We start from the raw sequence: 17,983 nt of genomic DNA on the forward strand, positions 1-17,983 counted from the left end.
CAGGCATTCTGTGGTTGGCACTGCCTTCTATTGGCATCCACCACCCTATATCTGAACTCCAAAGATGCCTGCAGACTCAAAAAAGGTTGCATACCCCTGTTCTATATTGTATTCCAAAGTAAAAATCATTTCCCCATAACTGAAGAGAACAAGGAAGGAAGAGGTGAGAATTCTTCCCTTGGGTATAGCAACAGCAATCTCAAATCTGGAAGCAAAGCCTGACAGTTGCCTCAACCAGTTTCTGGTTGCTTCTGAGGGCTTATGAAAGATACCCATCTTCTGAGTGCTTGTAACTACAGGATACAAATCTTGTCACTCTAAAAGGTGAAGAAGAATCATACATGCTAGTTTACAAATTGGAGTTAAACCTGTAGTCTATGTGAAAACGTATACATCTATGACTTTAAGTCTTCAAATATGCAGTTAGCCTCATTTCCTATACTCCAACTTGCTTCCATAGCCCATTCATAAAATGAGAGAAATGAAGACCTTGGACATATCTACTCTACAAACCTGTATCGGTTTTATTTTCCATAAAGCTATGACAATTCCAGGGAATTACAATTTGTCAAGGAGGCTGAGAATTCTCTGGTTCCTCTATAGAACTGCAAGTCTCAGTGTTGACTACTTTAAATGCGAAGACAAGATACTCCCTGAAAAAGACTCATGAGTGGGAGATGAGCGCGGCAAGTGAAGTCTTACTTGGTTCTAACGTTCAAGAAGGGGGAGAGTAAGGCACTTAATGTGATACATGATTTCTATTAACAAAGCTAGTTGAGAACATTCACGGATGAAAAAAGTACCTTTTACACATACATTGTTCATTTTGCCATTTGAAAAGGCTGTTACATCTGCCAGCTGTTTTCATTTTGCAATGCAAAATGGAAGGGAAGAAATTAGGAAAACAACATTGTACAAGTTACTTATGTTTAATGCTTAAAAGTTTGAATGCACAAACAATAATCTACCATTATAGAAGTACTTGTGGTCAATACAATGCATTAGAACTATGTACAATGACACAGTTTAGTATCAAAATCTTTCTACACTGTAGAGTATTACGAAACTGTTAATGACATCAAACACTGAGCACTTAAAACACAATTTTTTGCTACCACATTTGGAACTTCATTGAACAGTCCATTTCAACTTGCAGCATTAACCCATTTCTAGTATGAAATTAAGTAATTTTCTACTTACACAATAAAGGTTTATCTACACAGTTCTTTTGATTTTGATCCATAGCAGCAAAGGCACTGTACATCAGCAGATCCACAGACTTAAAGATTTTTTTTTAAAGCATTCAAAAAAAAATATGTCACAGGTCATAGTTTAACAGCAACAACAACAACATAAAAAGATAACACAATGTTTCTGGCACAATGGCTCAGCCTGCGTCCGTTTCAGGGACGTTCAACTAAGACTTGGATAGAACTGGCGGTAAATAAAGCAAGTCCTTCTCCCAAGTGAAAATCCATTCTGTTCCACACTTCAGAATGAGTGCTCTTCTAAATCCTACCTCTAAGGTCCCCGCTTTTATAGTTTGTACACTTGTAGAAATCCATTCCTTTCTCAGTGCCATTTCCAATGAATATATCAAATATTTTTCTGTAATCTTTGTAACTGCAAAATTGCCCAAAGACACACATCTCCCTTTTCAAAGAAATGTGGCAAAAATGTCCAGAAGGGATGAAGGTGATTCTTTGAGACACGTTATTGTACTTCTTGCTGAAACACACAAAAGAGAAGTGATATTAAAAAACCCTGAACCACACACTACATTTAAAGATCTCAAAAGCATAACATTGTATGTAGCTCTGTTTACAAAACACTGTAAATGGCAGATTATTATAAAAGTTGAGAGCACTACTGTTTTTTCAAGGGGGGGGGCAGTATTTGGTATCTTCTTTAGATGTATTTAAGTCTAAATGTGAATCAGACAGCAATTAAACTTGCCACAGCAAGTGCAGTTATTGCATTTGCCCCCAGACATGGTGCTCAATACAAAGGATGAAGAAGATCTTGCACCCGCATTGTGTATTGTCCATTTCCCAAGGAGTGGCCATATCAGGCCATGGACTTATATAACAATGACTTGTTTTAAAACAGGAGCAGTTAATAATACACCCACTAAGAGTAAAAGCGGCTAATTGCATTACTTAATATATGCAAGATTAGTAAAAAAAAATGCTGTTTTCATTTTTCCTTTGAATTTCCATTCACCACCATGGGTGTTACACTAAATATAACCTACACGCTAGGGGATGCTTATAGGGGCCTGTCAGTGCTGGACTTCGTAAGTGTAGGCTCTACACATTTTATGTTCGTCTGTAGATACTTGGAGGGTCCAGAGGCAGGACAAGCAAGACTAGTGAGTGAAGTAAGAGAACATTCCCTTCTTATAACCATGTAAAAACTTTAACCTTCTAGGAGTTTGGTCAAATCAAGCTATTGCCTCTGACAATATTTAAGCATTATTACTCAAGCAGCACTTAATGAAGAACTCATTTGTGATCAGAGCTGGTAATCAGTCAACATGCCCCCTTTCTTAGTAATATATTGTAATTTTCTTTTCCAACAACCACCCATGCCCCAACAACATAAAAATAAAAAGCGAACGCACCTTTTAATCCAAGGCAGAAGCAGACTACTTTATTTAGTCAGTTCATTGTTAGAAAGATTTCTTTTAAACAAAATAAATACATTACAGCTATATTACATAATTAAAAGAGTCAGTTCCCTGTTAAGTATGCTTATTCCATCTTCTTCCGAGTAGATTGCTGGAGATTTGGTATTATAAGTTCTTAATAAGTATTTGCTAGTAAATAGCAAGTTTGGTGGGGGAAATTCCATGTTTTTGATGAACAGTTTCAGTCCTCGGCTTGTGAAGGAGAGAGGAAAGAAGTAATATACAGCAAAGTGCTACAAGGAGGAGTACGGTTTTCATTCAGTTGTGTCTCTAATAAATAACTTCATAAACTGTAGCCTTCTTGTCCCCAGAGCCAGTGACAATGTATTTGTCATCCACAGAGATATCACAGCTAAGCACAGAAGAGGACTCTTTGGACTAAAGAATCAGAATGAGAGAGAGAGAGAGAGAGAGGAACAGAGAGAAAGAAGAGCATTATTAACCAGTCCTTGCACCACACAGTTATAACATTTAAATCTTTAAATAAATATTAAGCTCTAAAATAGTTTAACCATATTCTTTACTAAGACAATTCTTTCATTTCTATGACCTCCTGTACAACTGTGTTGTCCCCAGTTCTGTAGTCTTGAGGCAACGACCAATTAATAGAACCCCTTGTCTAAGCGCCATATAACCAAACCACCACAAAAAAAATTAGCCACAGATTGGTACAACACGGAACAGTTCAAAAGTGATTTTGTGATACTTGTATTCAGGAACCACAATGAAAGCACTAATGATCACACCATAACAACTGGGCAGGAACACAAGGGAAGGGTGCGAAAAAACATTGTACTTACCAGTAACTTATTTATTGACATTTTCTATGCAGGCACAGATGGGACTGTGCAAGCATAGGCCTGCTGAACAGAGAGGTTTTACAGCTTTTAAACCACTAGGGGGCATTCATCTCCCCAGGCGCATGTGCGGGCGTTTTCCTGCCAAAACCAAGCGACTCTGGGAGATGGCGCCCCTTCACCCTCAGTTCTGCCTAAGCTGCCGACTCTCTAAAGTAAGAAGAGCATCAGCGGGATAGGAGAGAGGGTATGTGTGCCTGCACAGAAGACATTAATGAACAACAGTTATTGGTAAGTGAAACTTTATTTTCATTGTCCGTCCTTCTGTGCAGTCCCACATGGGAGACTAAGAAGCCACTCACCAGGTGGTGGGTATGCTCTTCACTTGAATAATGATTGAAGAACTGCTTGTCCCACTGCTGCTTCTCTCTGCTCTAGCACATCTAGTGCATAATCTTGCGAAGGTATCAGCTGATGACCAGGTAGCTACTTTACAGATGTCAAGCAAGAGAACTCCACTCATCAAGGTTGTAGAGGATCAAGGTCGTCGAGTGAACGTCCAAGGGACAAGGGTAAGTTTGCTGTCTCATAGCATAGCTGAATAGCTTTTAGCACCCACAAAGATACAGTTAGCTCTTTTGCCCTTATTGGGGTCAGTATAACACACTAGTAATTGTCTATTCTGAATAATGCAGTACGATCTAGATAGGATAGGATAGCCCTGTGAACATCTAAAGTGTGAAGTGACTGTTCTGCCATATATGTAGATGATGGGGAAAAACTGGAAGCACTATTTCTGGCCAAGTGTGGAACTTAGATATTATCTTAGGCCTAAAGTCTAAGCTTGTCCTAAGGACCGCTTTCCCCTGATGAATTATAAGGAAGGGAGAATCTGAGTGCAGGGCAGCAAGTTCGCTTATTCTTCTGGCCAATGTGATCGCTATCAGGAATGTCACCTTCATGGTAAGAAACCTTACACGGCACATAGCTAGTGGCTCAAATGGTTTACTTATCAATTTTGTTAATACTAGTTGTAGTGACCACTGGGGTGCTATCTTTGTTACATTAGGGAATAGATTTCTTAAACCTTTTAAAAATAATTTGGACATTGAGAGAAGACTCAATAATTTGGACGGTGAGAGAAGACTGTCTTCCTATCTATAGGAGGGTGGAAGGCTGATACAGCTGACAAATACACCTTGACTGAGGAATTTGATAGGCCTTCCTCTTTTAAATGGAGTAGGAACTCCAATATTTGGGCAAATGAACAGTCTGATGGATCTAGAGATTTAAGTCTGGCCCATTGAGAAAATCTCTCCCATTTGTAAACATAAGATTTCTTGGTAGAATCTCTTTTTGCATTCAGGATCACTTCTGTGACTTTTTCTGAAAGTCTGCCTATTGCTGGATTAACCATGCAGTCAGTCTGGGTAGATTGTAATGTAAGCCCCCCTCACAGTGTAATAAGTCCGGCTGTATTATTCCTGTATTACTCCTTCAGACAGTTGCATTAAGCGGTGGAACCATGGTTGCCTGGGCCAGAATGGTGCCACTACTTTGATATAGGTTTGTTTGGATCTTATTGATCATGTGTCTAATGAGGGGAATCAGAGGGAATGCATAGAAGTGGTAACCTGCCCAGGGTATTTGGAATGAGTCTCCCAATGACGTTTTCTCCATGCCTCCTCTGGAACAAAATAGGAGGGCTTTTCTGTTGTCCCTCATAGCAAATAGCTCTACCTGTGGGAAGCCCCATTTCAGAAAGACTGCTACTATGTAAGAACGTTTTATTGACCATTTGTGGTTGGTTGAGCCTAACCTGCTTTACAGTATCTGCAGTGACATTGGTTGCTCCTGGAATGTGAATGGCTTGAACGGTCTTGCCATTTTCAGTGACCCATTCCCAAGTTGTGATAGCTTCCATGCATAGTCTTTTGGAGGCAGTGCTGCCCTGTTTGTTCAGGTAATACATTGATGAAAAATTGCCTGTCAGTATTTGCATATTTCTGTCTCTCACAATATCTGCGAATGAGGTAAGCGTGTAACGAATAACTCATAATTCTAGTACATTTATATGTAACTTTCTTTCTTGTTTTAACCATTTACCATAGGTATAGAGGTGTCTGCAATAAGCCCCCACCCAGATGCCGATGCGTTGGTAGTAGGGTGAAGGGGCGCCATCTCCCAGAGTCACTCGGTTTCAGCAGGAAAATGCCCACACCTGCGCTCTGGAGAGATGAGCCCCCTAGTGGTTTAAAAGCTGTAAAACCTCGTCATTTGGCGGGCCTGCGCATGCGCAGTACCATGTGAGCCCACACAAAAAGACGGAAAATGAACTTTAACTTAAAGAGAAGCTGCTGCATGCTGTTAAGCCAAGTTCTAGAAGGGTCCACAACTGGCACATGTAGTTCCCAATGTAAGACTGCACAGAGGCCAGAAAATATTAGTTAAGGAGACCCATCTGGAAAGTGTCGCCAAACGATTACAGTAGTTTACAGTAACAATTCTTATTGTTACTTTTGACTTACTTCAGAGTTTGATAGATTTCTTCCATATTAAATTTTTGGCATGAAAAGTAGAAATTCTTCAAGATACTGCTGTTTTATGTGTGTGTGTGTGTGTGTGTGTATCCCAACAGAGAGTTTGCCATTCTACTAAGATCTGACTAGATTCTCTCCAGATTTTATGAGTAGGGCATAGAAGAAAGGCCTAGCAACATTATTCTTCTTGGCTAGTTGCTGGAATATTCCCTAAAGGTCCCAAAGGATAAATACTGCAACTCTGCTTGGAGAAGGATTTAGATAAAGATTAAAACGATCTGTCTCTGAGATGCTAAGTAGCCACATCCCAAGGCCAGTGGCAGGCCACTTATAACTTCTCACATCCATCCTAACAGATCTGATGGTTGGTTGGACTCCCAGGCAGCCACTGCACTACTTCTATTCCCCAAGCTCTGACACTCATTCTTCACCTTCAACTTAACTCCAAACTGAATTGGACCCAAGCAATGAATGTACTGAGAGAAAAGATGGTCTAAAATGCAGGCTCAGAGTCAAAATAAAATCTCCAACCACAGTAAAAAGCCTGCCCCCAATTCCTATAATTGGTGTTTAGAGAAGACTTGTTTTAGCGAAGTCTGCTGTGTCATATTTATCCCCCAACCTTCCTCAAAGGAATATAGGACAGGGTACATGAAGGTATCTCTCCATTTTATCTTCACAATAATTCTGTGAGTAGATAAGGCTGGGTGACTGGCCCAAGGTCACCAGGGAACATCATGATGAGTGGAGGTTTGAACACAGTTGAAGGCCATCACTCTATGTGCTGCATCATTTCAGTGTGTCTGAGAGCACTATATACATGTAGTAACTATCTAAAAACAATCAAACAGACAACACAATCTACAAAGGAAGCAAAAAAGTAGACAAATGCTTCAAAATAGCTAAATACATTTGATTCCTTGTTTTATTAGTCTGAGAAATAGTGACTGGCAGGGCTTTTTTCTGGGAAAAGAGGTTGTGGAACTCAGTGGGTTGCCCTCAGAGAAAATGGTCACATGGCTGGTGGCCCTGCCCCCGATCTCCAGACAGAGGGGAGTTTTGATTGCCCTCTGTGCTGCTCTGGAGATCAGGGGGCGGGGCCACCAGTCATGTGACCATTTTCAAGAGATTATGGAACTCCGTTCCACCATGTTCCAGCTGAAAAAAAGCCCTGGAGACTGGCCCAAGAACACGCAACACATAGTCTTGAACCCACTACATCATCATGCTGGCTGCATACTTTACATGCAACATTCTAACACTACTATTCAATGAAACAAGGAAGTGATTGTAAGGGGGGGGGAACTAAGAGATGAACACAACTCAGAGATTACTTACGTATCAAAATGTTCTTTGGATTTGCACATTTTCTATGCATACACACCAAACAGAATGTGGGCATGTTTTTCTAGCTACATGTATCATACAAGTGCCAAGCAGAGATTGTGTACAACTTCCTGTCACATTTATGTGTCTGGGCAAACAGATGTTAAGAATTTAAACACTCATTTATGTGATGCAGGCCTAGCAAGGCATGCCCAGATTAAGACAATTAACATCTTTGCTTGAGGGCCCACTCCATTTTCCTCCATTATTTGAAGATATAATCATATTTTTATTGTATAGCTCTTGTGGTTTGTAAGCCACTTCAAGAGCCTGTATGACTGAGGAGCGCAGGACAAACATTTTAACTACAAATAATAAAAAGTATTAACATAGAGAACAAAAATCTCAATTGGCAGTAGTTTTTTCAGGTAAGTATGATATCTGATACTTAAGTTTATAAAAGTGGAAAATAATTAATGCATCTTCCACCTAAAATGCAAACCAGCAAGGAAAAGTTTAGAGACAGAGATGGCACTTCTGAAATACAAACTGATGCTTGTGGCACATAGTGGTATACATTGCACATGAAAGGATGATGATGGGCACATCCGATTTGAAGTGTGATAGAAGGGGTGGGGACACAGCTAATGTTTAGTCTCCCATATTTCTATGATTTTACCTGAAATATACTTGCTCCATAAGGTGTTCTCCACGCATTCAGAAGATTATCTTTCCCAGTGCTTACAAACCATTTGCCTGAAATCAGATATTACAATTAGAAGCGGCTAGAAAACAGATTCATTTTTCTCTCTTGTTTTTCTTGGTCAAAACAACCATCTGCACCAGGTCTCTACCAAATATGAGACATCAAAAGTCAATAATGCACATAAAATGAAACTACATCAGACATCCGGTTCCCCCTTCCCTATTTTTAGCCAGCATGTATTTGACAAAGGGAATAAACTATTAACATATATTCATATACTTACCACAGTGAGCGAATTTCAGGGACAACACACAACTCTCATGAAGATGCAACTGATACTTGTCGGGTTTAGTGACATGCAGGACCTCAACGTTGCTGTTCTCCATTCCTACTGCCAACCATTCTCCAGTTGGGCAATAACCCAATGAGAAGATCTGGAAGAAAAAGAATACATCTTGTTGGTTAAATGAGGACATAAGAAACTTTCTAAAGAGCCTGTTTTGGTACCACTGGAAATGATGAAACACATTTTGGCCTACCACAAAGCTTTTCTTTCTTTTTTAAAATGCTAGCTAGACTGCTGCAGTACATTAAGATGCAGCACCTCACATGAACAAAGCTCATCAATTAATGATGTTTATAACGTATGGCACTATTTAACATCTGAAATTTATGAGATGGGCTAAATTAAATGTTTTCATAGACATTGCCTTGGAGAAAGATTTACAGAAAGGACAACTGATATCATCAACAGCAGCCATTCAGTCTGACAACTACATTATATTAATAAGACTCTGGGGCTCTTTGTAGGGTGGGGGAGAAAACTTAGGTTAACCCAATCCTGTAATGCTTTTGGTTGGGGGTATGGAAAGAGATTTTTCTACACCTATAACCAGGGAAGACCCCCCCCTGCCCGCCCTGGCAATAATCTTCTGCGGCTGCCTTTCAAGCCTGCTAATACGGTCTAGCAGGTCATGGCTTCTAGTAGGAGAGCACCTGTGATGTGAAGTCATGCTGCTGTAGCTGTCTCCCTTCCCTCAGATCCCAGGATCTCACTGTATTGTCCAAGCCTCCTGTCCAGAGCTTAGTGCCATCATTAGAAATGTCAATGCAGCTGGCTCCATCTGTATGGCCCTGGAATTGCCTGAAAATGTCAAGGTAGGAGAAAAGTGAAATATGGTGGAAGCATATTTGCTTCACAAATAAATCTGCTTTGAGACAGCAGTTTCAAAGTGCTTCAGTACTCATTTTTAAGTGCAGAAGGTGTCTTGAAATCTAATGACAATGGGGACCAAATAATTTTCTCTTTGCTGGAAACAAGCTTCTGAATGACAACGAACTCTTCATCACAAACTTAACCCACTTCCTTAAGGATATGTGTCACATTGTCCTAAATTTGCCATCTTCTTACAGCAGCTTCAATGTGGAAGAATGTGCACAGGATTATTAGCTGATGGTGTTCCAAGTATTCATGTACAATTGCTTTTTAGATTCGGTTCAGGTAATTAGTTTCAGCTTAGTTCTCCTTTCCACTGGAGGTAACTGCAAACCAATGTGTACCTAAGAATTCCCAGCATGGAGCTGCTCAAAATCTTATCTGTATTTAATTAGGTTTAAAGCCTGGTGACCTATCCACAGCTCTCAGGAGCGAGTTACACTTACAGTTTTTTTAAAAAGGTATTCCTTTCCCCACAAAGTTCTCATAATGTGACAGCAATGGAGAAACAGGTAAGCAAGCATAAGGCTACAAATGGCTATGGGTAGTTAATTTAAAGTCACCAATCACTGCAATGGTTCCTGCTTGGTGGAGTATTGCTAATCAGGAAATTGTCTCTCAATAGAATGGAAAGGTTCTGAGCATGGGATGAACAGTATGAAATGCTGCATGAAGGGACAATTTCTGTGAAGTTCTTCGGCTCTACCAATGTGACACCATGTGGGCAAACATGGTCAAAAATTCATCACAGCCTGACAATCCAAGCTTGGTTGACCTACCTGACTAAAGTCTGGTTGTGCAGATCCCACACGGCAATGTTCCCATCACTGCAGCAGGAGAAGCAGACCTTGGAGTCAGGGCTGATTGCTAGAGCATAGCATGCAGGAGCAGAGGACGTCAGTTCCGCTTTGATACGTGGAGTTGGCGCTGCCAGGTCCCAAATGGATAACGTGCTGGCTTCCCCACCGACAATCAGGGTGCGGCCGTCTGGGAGCAATCTGCAGGAGCGGATGTAGTTATCTCTGTTCTGTGGAGACAGAATCCATCAAGAGATTACTCATGAGGAAAGGAAAACAGCATTAACACGAGAGCAGAAATCCATAAAAGTATTGTATTCCCTCTTGGCTTTAATGAACCATTTATACTTATGACAATGATAAAGTGGATTAATGCCAGAAAATTACACGACATTAGGGAAGTACTTAAACTTGATCTACAGAATTCAGCAGTAAGAGATATTTAATCTTAATTAGCATCAAAATGCACAGACCCGTACCCAGCCCCAAACAGTTCAAAGCTCATGTATTTGAATGCTTGTGTGGCTGGCTAAATCGAAAAACAAAAACACAGAACCCACTACTTCCATTCTGTTAGTTTAACCCCTTGAAGGTGATTAAATCATTTCTTAGTGGACAATCCCTTTATAAGAGTTGCTGCCAATGCCAAAGAACTGGAAAAATCAGAGTATTCAGACAGATCTGGCAATTTTTTTTTTTGCTTTATAGTATTTTGTAACCTACAGACTGACTGCCAAACCACTCTGATAGGCACAGCAGAAGACAATATTATACCACAGGGCAAATGACATAGGAGAAAAGTTCCTAGCAAATGGTGGCAGCTCTGATTAGCATACACAAATAATTAGTGTTCCTATATAATAAGTTCAGGACAACTTTTACTGTGTCACATGCTAGGAGGGAAGGAAATTACACTAGCTTTCAGCATTCTTGCTAGAACAGGATGAGATACAGATTTAGAGCTACAAAAGCATAATGAATAGAGATGGGCATGAACTGGGGAAAAATTAATCGTGTGGTTCATGGTTCATCGCATTTCACAAACCACGACCTTTCAGAAACCTGCCTCGGTTTGTGAACCGGTTTGTTTGGTTCGTGAAAACGCCACATCCAAGTCAGCAAATTGTCACTTCCGGGCCAGCAGAAGGTCTCCAGGAAGTCCATCCCCTGTTGCCTAGGAAACCGATTGATTGGCGCCAGGCTGTCTGCAATGACGAATCAAAAAATGAACCAAACGAACCAGCCTAAAGTTTGTGGTGGTTCATCAGAAATGGGCTCTGATGAACTGCTGGTTCATGAACCACAAACCGGCCTGGTTCGTCATGAACTTTGGTTCTTATTTCGGTTCATGCCCATCTCTAATAATGAATCCTGCTCTCCCTAATAGAAAAGGTTTGTAGCTTGGGGGTGTGCCTCATGGACCTCGATCTCTTGTTGGATAGTGAAGTGACAGTGGTTGCCAGGGGTATCTTTAACCAGCTTTGGCTGGTGAGCATGCTGTGGCCCCTCCTGGCCAGTAAAGATCTTGCCACTGTAGTGCATGCCCTGATAACATCTAGATTAGATTACTGCACTGCACTCTACATGGGCTTGCCCTTGAAAACTGTCTAGAAGCTTCAGCTGGTATAGAATCCTGACTGGAGTGCATCATAGGGAGCATATCACTCCAGCCTTGTTCAATCTGCACTGGCTACAAATTTGTTTCTGTGCCCAAGTCAAGTTGCAGGAATTAACCTTTAAAGCCCTATATGGCTTGGGGCCAGTGCACTTGGAGGACCACCTTCTCCCACATGAACCTACCCGTTCAATCATGTCATCTTCAGAGGTCCTGCTTTGGATGACCCCACCATCTGAAGCTAGATGGATGGCCACCTAAGAAAGGGCCTTCTCAGTTGTGCCATCAAAACTTTTGAAGCTCCCTCCCTAGGGTGATTCTTCTGTCTCCCTCTATTCCTGTCTTGTTTTGTCTGGCATGCCCCCAACAACTGTTATTGCCACCCTCTGTTTTGTGTGAGTGTTTATGAAATTGTTTTATGCTATTTTAAATATTGTTTTAAATTTAAATTGTTTTAAATTGTTTTTAGTGTTTTAATGTTTGCTCCTTGGAGACCCTATTTTGGGTAGAAAGCAGCATACCAATGCTTTAAATAAATAAAACAAACAAATCTTACCTCTGTAGGGGACTGATAAGTAAATCTTGGGGAAGCCATTACAGTTAACCTGAGCACCCCATCTCCAGTATGAGGAGATACAATTCTGACCTACTTTACAGGAGTGTTGCAAGTATAAGTGAAGTAATGTATATGAAGTGCTTGGTTCTCTTTGAAGTATTATATAAAAACTAAGCATTGTTATCCATCGTTACATGCAGATCGTTACAGGATTATTGCTAAGGTCTTCCCCATCCTCTAATCCTGAAAAGAGTTCTATGATTATTCAGATATTGCATACAGAAAGATCACTATATGATTCTGTGCCGCCTAGAAGCTTAGTCAATGAGACGAGAACATCAAAAACAGGTTTGTCAACAGGAACATTTATATTATTGTATCCTCATTGAGTTAACGGGTATAAACTGTCATAAATCCAAATACTCCAGGCTTGATGAAAACTGTGGTGTAACTGCTTACCTTTAAATGCTACAGATGTTTATTTAGGCAACAATTTGAATTTCTATCACAGTAAGTTTTTTTCTCTTGGCTATACACAAACTTAAACAACTTTTTCTTTAAAAAACAAAGTATATTGCCTAAATTGAGAGATTCACAAAAATGCTGTCAGCGCTGAAACCTCTTGCCAAAAGGGACAAGTCCCACTGAAACCAAATTAAATTAAATTTCACAGTTTAAAATATGTGATTAATGGATTAAACAGTTGGTAAAATGCAATAAATGCTTTTAAAGCTCTACTTTAAAAAACCACACACAGAAACATTGAAGTGGACAGTTCATTTACAGCTTCTATAACCACCAATGATGACTGTGCCCTTCTACAGCTGTCTCGTCACCATCATACTTTGACCTGCTTTGAACATGCCTCTTTACTCACCAGACAGTCCAGCTGTGACACAGGGCTTTTGTTCCCTGGATGGCTGATATCCCAGACCTTGACACAGCCTTTCCCACCAGTGTACACATGCCTTGTAGGATTGCTGATGGTCACTGCACATACTACTTCACCATGGTTCAAAGTGTTAATCTGCCGAGCGTGGCGTGGGATGCCTGGTCCAATGAGGGCATCAGGAGGGAAAGGTACAGGCTGCATTTGACCATCTGCACTAACATGAAATGAGTATGCTCTGAGGGGGCAGGGAGGAGAGAAGAAAACATATTTTAATGAGTCACTCTGAAGAAAATGGCAGCATGCATTAAGAATATTCTCCAACATTAACAGAAAAAAGAATCCGCAGGAACATGTAACTTGTGGAATAAAGCAATGGGTTTAAGCAGCTCTAGTCACATGCTACATTATTATAGTTCTAAACTTACTGTTTGACACAGTCACCAAGGAGTTATATTTGTTTCAGTAACAATGCCAAAATGGCAGAATAATCAGTGCTGAACTGACATAGCAACAGTCAAGCTCACCAGGAAGAACATGTATAAAACTGCAGGTTTGGCCTCCTGTGAATAACCTATCAACAACTTCATCTCAAACACTCTGCTAGGGAGAGCACTTCAGTGGTCAAAACTGTTTTGTTGTAAAATGTGACGTGCTAAAGCACTTCTGTCACTGAACACAACTTTATTGACGACACAGCTGGAGCACATTATACGGAAATACTTGGCTAACAGAAGCTGAGAGAAACTAGCCGTTTTGTAGAAGTAGTACCCATGTGGAAAACTCACACAGGCTCCGAAAGCAGCTTACAAATGCCTTTGAAGAGAGATTCTGCTGCCTTTTTTGTGGCACTGAAGTTGATGACTGAGAGTAAGCTTTTTAAAATACATTCTGGCATTTTTAAGAAGGACAGTTATGGCATTTTCTCAATTTTTTGTATATGCTTGCAACATATTTAGGAACTTGAACAGGCAAGGCCAAACTGTAAAAGGTAAATTGGCCTACTTCCACTGAATTGTATGAAACAATGCCAGAGAACAGTAAAGAGGCTCTAGCTGATAGCCTTGAAGGCCATTCTTCATTTGGATCCTCTTCAGACCTCTTTGTATTTTTGCAATAGCTGTGAATAATAGTAGGTGTAATAGTTGTAGAACTGCCTTCTCTCCCCTGCCCTACCAAAAATTCTACTTAACCATTAGGGGTATAAGAACTCTATTGTAATTACTCCAACTTCCATGCTTCTGAGATGGAAACTTACAAATACAACAAAGCAAAAGTTCAAAATGTATAGAAAGGCGAGGAGTTAGTATTCTGCCTCATAATAGTTAACTATTCTCAGCAGCTCTGTGACTTTACTGACTTTACTTTCAAAAGGGAAGCGTCAGAAATATACAAACTAATGTCCTGGATTACTGTGTCATTTTCTTTTCACCTAAAGAGAAACAAGAGTGAAAACTTGTTTTGTAATTCCTTTCCTCCTTGCTCCCAGTGATTCAAGTTTGTAACAGTATGTCACCTTTTCCAGTCAGCTCTATCAACGATATATTTGTATATTACGATACGTAATTCTTTTCAGTATTTTCAATCAAACAGAACATTTCAGTGTTCCTATCTTCTCACAATGCTCTCCAGTAAGTCTTCAATTGATTGCTGGGCTTGTTTTGCTCACAAAGGAATTATTTTTAAACTGGGAGACTCAATATAGAAGACAAGCACAAAAAAGAACTCTTCGCCATTTACATTTCTGCGCCAAGTTGTGCTACCTTAGTCCAGCACGTCCAAGTACAGGAGTATAACCCCTTCCCCATGCCCTCTTTTATCCACAGCATCTGATACCCTTGGCGAACATTCACCTATGGGAAAAACTGCCAAATAGGCTTTTAAGATTAAAACAAGGATTAACCACCCTCTGCCACATATGGAATTCAGTCTTGCAGAGGAAGCTAAAGGAACAAAGCTTAATAATATGATAGACCTGGTACGTCTAACACTCACGGTTTTCCTCCAGGGATGCCTGTCAGGTTCGGAGGGATGCCTGGGACTCGCATATGATGATGTGGATCAAAACCAACCTGAAGTTTTCCCGCAACAGAACAAAGAAGGTTCACAGCATTAAAGGCATTAAAGGCAAATGCTAATATTTCTACCTGCTCCTCTTAAATTTGGGGCTTGCAAATTTTAATCCCCTCCCCAAATATAAGAACATAAAAAGGGCCCTGCTGAGGTATCTAGCTAGTCAAAACATCCTGCTTCCAACAGCGCTCAGCCCTTTTCCTCTCAAAAGCCTGCATGCAGAAGATGAACCCTACCCCTCTTGTATGTCCCAAGCATTTGAAATTCAGAAGTACATTGCCTATGGGAGATGTACCTCCTTATAAGGGAACCTGGTTCAACACATACAACTGCTCAAATCTCTCATAGTAGAAGTTAACATAAAGCATATCTGGCAATACCTATTTTTTAAATTCAATCTGGGAGCAGGCAAAGGAATGTGAAATCATAAGATCACCTCATATTTAAAGTATCCAAATGGAAAGAGGACTTGGAGGATTTAAAAAGTGAAAAAGAATCTAGCCAAAGAGCGATTCTTACATCATGGCCCATATGTAAAAAACAACTGAAAATGCTTTTTCACTGTGGTGCTCCCATTCAGGAACTACAATGAATATGTCTCTCTTTATGTGGGTTGCCTCTATTGAGCAGAGTAAGAATCAGAGGTCCAAGGGCCAAATCTTCCTTGAATACCAGTAAAGATGACCCACCAGTTGTCAACTTAAATGAAAGACAGCAGCTACAGCAACAGGACTTTGGGATTGACTCTGGTTTTCTCCTAAGGATCCCTCTCCGATACATCTCACTGGTAAGCAGGGTGTGAAGCTTTCTACACCAATAGTCACATTCTTCATAAAACCATAGTTTCAGAACTGAGTTCATGGCACTTACTAGAATGACTCGAGGGGATGACAATATCTCCACTAAAACATTTCTTGCTCTTAGTTAGGCCTGCCTCACACTGATTATTGAAATAAGACCTGCCCCGTTAAAAATGAGAGCAAGAGTACATGATCACTTACCACAGGAGATCTCCCATAGGCTGCGGCTGCTGCAGCAGCAGCAGCTGCTGCACTCATTTGAGGAGAGATGTTATGCAGGCCAGCGTATGCTGCTCCAGGACTGGTCAGCTCTCCGTTCATTCCAGCATGTGGTACTATGCCAAAGGGGGCAGGGTAAGGACAAGGTACTGCCATGGGTGTTCTAAGGCCTGAAGCTATAAAGGAAGGGAAAGGAGAGTTTAAAAAAATGCTAAACAAGGAATTTAACCAATAAGATGTATTGTTGAAGGCTTTCACGGCTGGAGAATGATGGTTGTTGTGGGTTTTCCGGGCTATATTGCCGTGGTCTTGGCATTGTAGTTCCTGACGTTTCGCCAGCAGCTGTGGCTGGCATCTTCAGAGGTGTAGCACCAAAAGACAGAGATCTCTCAGTGTCACAGTGTGTGAGAGAGAGACACTGAGAGAGAGTGACACTGTGACACTGAGAGATCTCTGTCTTTTGGTGCTACGCCTCTGAAGATGCCAGCCACAGCTGCTGGCGAAACGTCAGGAACTACAATGCCAAGACCACGGCAATACAGCCCGGAAAACCCACAACAACTTAACCAATAAGGTTTGGAGAATGGAGACAGGGCAAATCATCAGTTTCAATAAATAACACTGTTATTTATACTTGTGGGAGGGAAGGCTGCCTCATATAACCTGATCTCATCAGATCTCAGAAGATAACCAGGGATGGGACTTGGATGGGGGACCACCTAGGAGCACTCTGCAGAGGAAGGCAGTGTCAAACCACCTCAGCTTCTCATTCACCGTAAAAGCCCCTTGCTGGGGTTGACAAAAGTTGGTTGTGACTTAAAGGCACATATGTACACAATATACTTCAACTGACAGCTGCACCTCAATGATACTATTTCAGATCCTTTATGGGAAATTGTGTTAGAATGCTGCCCATGTTAAGAAATAAATGTTACAAATTCATTACACATAGAATGTCCTTGTGTAGAGATTTTTTCTTTATACTGTGGAGTATTCAAATGAGGAAGTTCATTGGCAATCTGAACTGGAACAGTCCAGGAAAAACTGTGGCTTGGATCCACTGGTAATTTCCAAGGGTGGAAAGGATTTCTGTCTGTAGAGTGTGACTTCTTGGTTCATCTCATGAAGCTGTGGTGAAGATGAATGTAATGTAGCTAGTAAAGCATACTGCACAGGAAAAGTGCACTACCTAGAATGGTCAGCTCTAATAGTTTCTTGCTTCTATTAGAGATTATTTAAATGAACACAAACAGCATGGTGGTATAGGTTTAGATCAACCAGAAGATATCCATGGATGTAAGTGGATGATTTTTTCCAGTTCCCACTCCCTCTGAAGAACTCTGCCCGCCCTCTGCCCCCATGCTATTCCTATGGGGGTTTTTTGTTCCTCAGAAGTAGAATTTGGGGCTGCTGTGGGAGGGGAAAGGTGATTCTACTCCACAGTGGCTGAGAGGTAGTGACTTGCCCAAGATCATCTAGCTAGCCTAAAACAGAGGTGATATCTGACCAAGATCCAAACCCCGATACTGCATCCTTTAAGGGCTAAGTGGCTTTCAGAGGACAGCATAGCAGCGCCCTACTTTAAAGCCCCCTCCCAGGCATCCAATTGCTACTAACCTAATGGGTCAACTCCTGGTGGCTTGCCAGGTACTGGCCTCAGTCCAGGTGTAGAGTTACTGCCTGGAGTAGGAGCATCAGTCCGTGGAGTGGGAGTACTCGATTTAGAAACCGGGGTGGTAGATTTCTCATTCTAAAATGGA

The 17,983-nt window shown here is 41.0% G+C and overlaps 1 protein-coding gene across 3 annotated transcripts in view; it reads right to left on the minus strand.

The window, feature by feature from the left end:
* Window positions 1-910: 910 nt before the first annotated feature.
* The window catches only part of LOC129334349 (transducin-like enhancer protein 4), a 163,601-nt gene continuing 146,528 nt past the window's right edge, over window positions 911-17,983 (minus strand). For all 3 annotated transcript variants that reach the window (XM_054986408.1, XM_054986407.1, XM_054986406.1), the window contains 10 exons: window positions 17,841-17,973; window positions 16,206-16,399; window positions 15,127-15,203; window positions 13,120-13,369; window positions 10,054-10,301; window positions 9,055-9,202; window positions 8,342-8,492; window positions 8,032-8,108; window positions 2,624-3,067; window positions 911-1,728 (listed from right to left, as the gene is read on the minus strand). In XM_054986408.1, coding sequence (XP_054842383.1) covers window positions 2,960-3,067; window positions 8,032-8,108; window positions 8,342-8,492; window positions 9,055-9,202; window positions 10,054-10,301; window positions 13,120-13,369; window positions 15,127-15,203; window positions 16,206-16,399; window positions 17,841-17,973 — 1,386 coding nt within the window. In that variant the 3' untranslated portion in view covers window positions 911-1,728; window positions 2,624-2,959. The remainder of the gene's footprint in view (window positions 1,729-2,623; window positions 3,068-8,031; window positions 8,109-8,341; window positions 8,493-9,054; window positions 9,203-10,053; window positions 10,302-13,119; window positions 13,370-15,126; window positions 15,204-16,205; window positions 16,400-17,840; window positions 17,974-17,983) is intronic.

The sequence above is a fragment of the Eublepharis macularius genome, chromosome 8 (assembly GCF_028583425.1).
Source record: "Eublepharis macularius isolate TG4126 chromosome 8, MPM_Emac_v1.0, whole genome shotgun sequence".
Classification (NCBI taxonomy): domain Eukaryota; kingdom Metazoa; phylum Chordata; class Lepidosauria; order Squamata; family Eublepharidae; genus Eublepharis; species Eublepharis macularius.